This window comes from Hoplias malabaricus, chromosome 18, assembly GCF_029633855.1.
Source record: "Hoplias malabaricus isolate fHopMal1 chromosome 18, fHopMal1.hap1, whole genome shotgun sequence".
Lineage (NCBI taxonomy): Eukaryota > Metazoa > Chordata > Actinopteri > Characiformes > Erythrinidae > Hoplias > Hoplias malabaricus.
The window spans coordinates 10,478,840-10,484,986 of NC_089817.1; the positions used below are offsets into that span (position 1 = coordinate 10,478,840).

General features: G+C 43.5%; 1 protein-coding gene across 2 annotated transcripts in view; it reads right to left on the reverse strand.

Annotated features, from left to right (window-relative positions):
- LOC136674271 (roundabout homolog 1-like) overlaps nt 1–3,867 on the reverse strand; it is a 237,555-nt gene extending 233,688 nt beyond the window's left edge. For both annotated transcript variants that reach the window (XM_066650185.1, XM_066650184.1), the window contains exon 1: nt 3,751–3,867. In XM_066650185.1, the coding sequence (XP_066506282.1) occupies nt 3,751–3,844 (94 nt within the window). In that variant the 5' untranslated portion in view covers nt 3,845–3,867. The remainder of the gene's footprint in view (nt 1–3,750) is intronic.
- Between the last annotated feature and the right edge of the window lie 2,280 nt (nt 3,868–6,147).

Sequence of the window (6,147 nt, forward strand, 5' to 3'; positions counted from 1 at the left end):
GTGAGGCACTGTAATGTCCCCAGGTGTGTCCCAACACAAAGTATGAGAACTTGTCTCTCGGGATTTTTTCGCTTGCACCCATGATTTCCAGTCGCTACTGTTTCATTTTCATCTGCTTCCATAAACCTTGAGAAAACATGTGCAGAGGAAGTGATGTAGAGAAGGCTTTGTCTGTTTCCATATCAGTATTTAACACTAGACTCAACTAATTTTACCTACTGGGTATAATGATCCTGAATAAAGACTGAGTAAGGTAAAGGTGATGATGAATTTCTTAACTCATTGTTCTGCACTGAACCTCTCCTACAGATCCCCTCAGCAGTAGGTGGATAAATGGGGAAAAGATGTCTTGCCCTCAGCTTTGTATCTCTCTGTGTGACAGGCCATCACCGGCAATGACGGCGACCCTGTACGGCATGAAGTTGGCCTTTCATTTAATCCCAGCTTTGGATCCACTCCAGGTTCAGCTCATTACCGCTGAAGGACTGGGAGAACACTTTAACTCTCTGGACGCTTCACCGGATCGACCGGGAGCTCAGGCATTCACAGGTATTATTTTCTGACCATGTGCCGATGTATCTCCTTAATTAGGTTCCCTTCCTTGTGGGGCGGAGGGTCGTTAATGCACCCAACGGTGCAGTGATGGGTCAAGCAAATGTATGAAGACATGGCAGACCTGGCTGAGTACCAAGAACCGCAAATCTCCTTGTTAATTAAAATGACAAGTTCAAGATTCTGCCAGTGGGGCAGGTTTGTTCAGTGGGTAATCAAAGAACTTAAGGGAGTCATTAATTCTGGGCCTGAATGTAAACTGTACAAACCTGAGAGAACATTCTCGTTTCTTTCTTTTGATTCCATTCACGCCTCTCTTTTCACTGTGGATGGTCTGGAGGAATGTCTGCTAATTCTGAGAAATTTGCCCATTCTCGTGTCATCCACTTATCTTTCTCACACAGGTGTAATTCCCCATGGTACAGAGCCAGGGGGTTGATTCACAATCCGTCAAATTACGGTACGCGCCATTATGCCATTTAGCAAATGGACGGAAAGAGACAAGCAAATCAGATAGCTATCACTTCTCTGTAGCAGCAGTGAATGAGGACACCATTGTGGCACCGTTTTAAATGCACTGTATCTGGATCTGGACTCTTCTAAAGCAGCGGGATGACAATTAATGAGCTCAGCGGTGAGTGCTTAGTATGGGAGAAATGACTTCAGCCTCAAAGGCTTTGAGCCGCAGAGCTGCTTTCTGTGTCCCTGAGCAATGGCTGACCTCCACACGGGCCACAGATAAAAGCCCATTCACACTCCCCCTGTGACGGATGCAGTAATTACCTTTGCCACAGAGCACAGAGATGTGCTAGGATGTGTGTGTGTCTACTATGTGATATTCTGTTCATGTTTTTGAATCCAAGGGTTAAAAAAAAAATTCAATAATAACAATGGTCAAGTAAATAAATTATTAATAAACTCAGAAGGCCGTGACCTCTAAAAAGTATGATTTTAGAGTTAGGTTTTGGAAAAGTTAGGTGTAAAGGCCGGGTTAAGGCTAATTATTGCCACTGCGCAGGCATCAGGAATTCAACATTGTACAAATTTGTGGACTTGTTGTTCTTTCCTTCTTTCCATCCATCCATCCATCCATCCATCCATCCATCCATCCATGTCAAGACAAGGCTGTTGGTTAAGATTTGGCCAAAAATGCACTAGCACTGAAGCTGTTGTTGTTTACAACCTAGGGATTTTCTCCATTAAATTCTCTACCATTAAAGAATATTATTTTAATGGAGGAATTTTTATGTATAAAAATATTGTGGTGCATGTGAAGAAAATGGCAGAAAAAAGTCAAACAATAAACTGAAATAACTGTCTTCAGTACCAAAAGGTTCCATATTGTTTTAAAATTCAGATTATTAAACATGTTCCAGTCCAAACATTTTGAGAATGTGTTACAGATCAGATTTTATTAAATGCACATGGGTCTTACAGTAAAACGTGTGTGAAGATAAACTGAGTTAATATATCACTGATTTCAGTCGCTTTCTGAAGCTGGGGTTTAATGTGTGTGTGTGTGTGTGTTTACACCTGTGTGTGATTCTGATTAGCCATAGTTTGCTATAATTTCATATTTCATTAGCATTTCATAGAGATGTGTTAGCATGGCTGCTAGCATGTGTTTGTGCTTCTATGTGAATTAATGGTGTGTGTGTGTGTGTTTGTGCATGTTCACACTTGCGTGTGATTTTTAATTAGCCGTAGGTTGCTGTACCTTCAGTTTTCATTAGCATTAGCAGTGGACAGGGCTGAATGGAGCAGTTAGCTGCAGTGTGTGTGTGTGTGTGTGTGGGTTTTATTTCGACAGCGTAGTGACGGGGGAATGTGCTCCGCTGAGAATCGCCTGGCAATGGTGGACGGATCTATTTGTCTTGTATTATTTCTGCCAGAGCAGCGAATAACACGGCAACTGCCAAACGTCTGCGCACATCAGAGGAACCCTGCTGTCACTTCAGCGCCTATGAGCTCAACATGTCGCCAGTAAACATGCGCAGCCTCAAGGCTAGAGCCAGAGGAATGAAGTGGATCCTGCCTGATAGGTGCAGTTATCAGCAGAAATAACAGAAAATTACCCATAAATCAAACTTTTGACTCAATATGGAAACAGAATAAAGAAAGGTTTGTGTGTGTCTTGTGTGTCAGGGGGCTGCTGCAATGAAGTCAAAGCTCATGCAGATTTCCATTACAAAGCATAAAAGTTTTTTGGACAGCTGCTTGTCCAAATTTTTTTCCGAAGGGTAATAACAAGATGTGTGTTCCCCATTTGGTGTAGCTACAGGTGCTAATCTTCAGGGCAAGTTTTACACTAGCTGTGAGAATATGACAGTGTGTATGATAGCATTCAACCACATTAACTTCTAAACCACACTCTAACTCATCCCAACTCTATAGAATGGAGCGCTACTTTTAGAGAACACAGTTCCACTGCTCTAAAGCATTACAAACCCCTGTCCCACACTTAGCATCAGGTATGATGACCTTAAGCTCATTCATTCATTCATTCATTATCTGTAAGCGCTTATCCAGTTCAGGGTCGCGGTGGGTCCAGAGCCTACCTGGAATCATTGGGCGCAAGGCAGGAATACACCCTGGAGGGGGCGCCAGTCCTTCACAGGGCAACACACACTCACACCTACGGACACTTTTGAGTCGCCAATCCACCTACCAACCTGTGTTTTTGGACTGTGGGAGGAAACCAGAGAACCTGGAGGAAACCCATGCTGACACAGGGAGAACACGACCTTAAGCTCATGTACAACCGAATTGTTTGAATTCATTATAAACGTTTGGATACCCGGTACCCAGAAACTTGCACACTTTGCTGATTACTTCATCCAGCATCAGAAGTTTAGTTCTGAGTTTATCTGACAGTTAAAGAAATACTAGGTGTGATTTTTCACTCCTAAGCACCCCCTACCATTACAGAGTGTAAACATCCTGAATTTATGAAGTCGTATCTCCAAAATGACAAAATAAAATGCTGTTAAACCATAAAAATAAAACCCTACGCCGCAGCTGCCTGGAGAAATGATGTGCAGTGGAAATGTTTTTTCGTGTTGGCTCTACAGGGATAAAGGGCTCCTGAGCTGAACTATGTGTAATTCTCGCTTGTGTGAAATAAGCTCTGTTTTGTTTAAAATACTTTCAGTTTTGACAGTGATCTTCAACTCATTCAGCTCAGTGATCTTTCCTCACCTGCAGTGATGGATCCCTCCGGCAGCTCAGAGTCAGCCAATCCCAGCACAGCAGCGAAGAGGAGGAGAGAAACACCTGACCATGTGACCCGCATCCTGCTCACTGTCCCAGCATCACCCTCCACACACGCTGCTTTACCTACAACAGCACAGAAGACACACTCAGTGACAGTCAAAAGTTTGGGCACACAGTTATAAATTGAATGTTTATTAAAAAAATTCCTTCATCTAACAATTGAAAGGAAGACTTTGAAAGTGGGAAAAACACTTTCCGTATGGTCATGGACACTCGACACTTCAATTTCTTCATTTACTGAGAGCGTTCATTCGGTGTTTGTCCCACTTTGCTGCAGTAACCGTTTCTACTCTCCTCAGAAGGCTTTAAACTATGTTGGTGCCTTTTCTGTGAGAATGTGATGGCGTTCAGCCATGGCAACATTAATGAAGGCAATGACCAATATTGAATGCTTAGCTCTGGGTCAGAAAAGTCACTTCAACTCGTCCCAAAGATTCTAAACCAGGGGTGTCCAAAGTCTGGCCCTCTGTAAGATTTTAATTGGCCCACAGCATCACTTTTAAGAGTACATCATTAATGGCCCTCTGGCACTTGGCAGTTTTTCTTTCACCTGACAGTGGCAGCAGTGCACTAATGTATAGGATATTGCACCACTGTGTTAATGAAGTGTACAGTAAAACGTTGGAATTGTACAGAAGTGTACCATTATTATGCAACACATGTTAAAAATAATCCTCAGTATGTCATTATTATGAGACAAACCTATCTCATATAAACAAGATGCTTATCTCCATTCTGTCGGTAATACCAATACTGTTCCGACACGAGCCACTGAGCCATGGTTTCACTGAGTCACACCGCAGTGACCAGCGAGGATCCAATTGTGCCTAGTTCGACATCCATATAATGTTTTATGTGTTTGGGCTTATTTTCCTGTGAAGTGGCCTAATCACCGCGCCTCTTTCACACACTGATAACTCTGTGTGAGCACCAGTTTCAAGCGACATGACCCAGTGAAACCCTGGCTCAGTGGCTCTTTTGTCGGAACACTGATGTATTACAGACAGAATGGAGACAGCCATATCTCATAATAATGAAATGCTTATCTCATAATTTCAAGATACTTATCACAATTACGAATATTACATTATTATGAGATTATTATGTTATAAGGCCATACTGAGGATTGTTTTGTGTGTGGCAGTAATATGCTTCAATACGTTTGATATCCTGCAGCAGTTAATGCTCTAAAATGAAATAAAGCAGTTAAAAATATAAACAGTTTTGTAAATTTGTGTTTTTCATATTTCGATTACACTGTTATAAACAAAGGAGGCACGGTGGAGCAGCCACACAGCTCCAGGGACCTGGAGGTTGTGGGTTCGATTCCCGCTCCGGGTGACTGTCTGTGAGGAGTTGGTGTGTTCTCCCCGTGTCTGCGTGGGTTTCCTCCGGGTGACTGTCTGTGAGGAGTGTGGTGTGTTCTCCCCGTGTCTGCATGGGTTTCCTCCGGGTGACTGTCTGTGAGGAGTGTGGTGTGTTCTCCCTGTGTCTGCATGGGTTTCCTCCGGGTGACTGTCTGTGAGGAGTTTGGTGTGTTCTGCCCGTGTCTGCGTGGGTTTCCTCCGGCTGCTCCGGTTTGCTCCCACAGTCCAAAAACACACGTTGGTACACACAAGTGTGTGAGTGTGAGTGTGTGTGTTGCCCTGTGAAGGACTGGCGCCCCCTCCAGGGTGTGTTCCCGCCTTGCGCCCAATGATTCCAGGTAGGCTCTGGACCCACCGTGACCCTGAACTGGATAAGCGCTTACAGATAATGAATGAATGAATGTTATACATAATTTATGAATAATATATTTGGAAACAGAGACTGGCCCTTAAGAATTTTGATATGATTCAGTGCGATATGATCCCCTTTGAAAAAAGTTTGGACACCCCTGTTTTAGACTCTGCTTGGACCAAAAGACGCCACTGCACAGCGGTGATGATCCCGATGATAATGACCCACTGCCAGCTCAGAGCAAAGGATGTGTTTTGAAGCCAGAGGCAGGCCAGTGCTCTGGTCAGTAATTATCTACAGAAATATTCCCTCAGAAAGCAGAGTAATGTTCAGTAATCACAGACTACACTGCCTTTTTTTGCTCATCGCACTCAGAACGCCACACTCCATAATGCCTTTTTTACAGTGTTTTAAAGACCTGCAGAGATGAATGACAACTTAATTCCACTAAAGCTCTCTAAAGGCAGTTTTAGAGCTGAGAGTGAATCTGAATAGAGGGGGAGAGAGAGGGGGACAGAGGGAGTGAGAGATATGAGAGTTGTAATAGACAGCAGAGGCAGAAAGATGGATGGAGCATGAAAAGAGAAGCCCACCTGTCCAAGT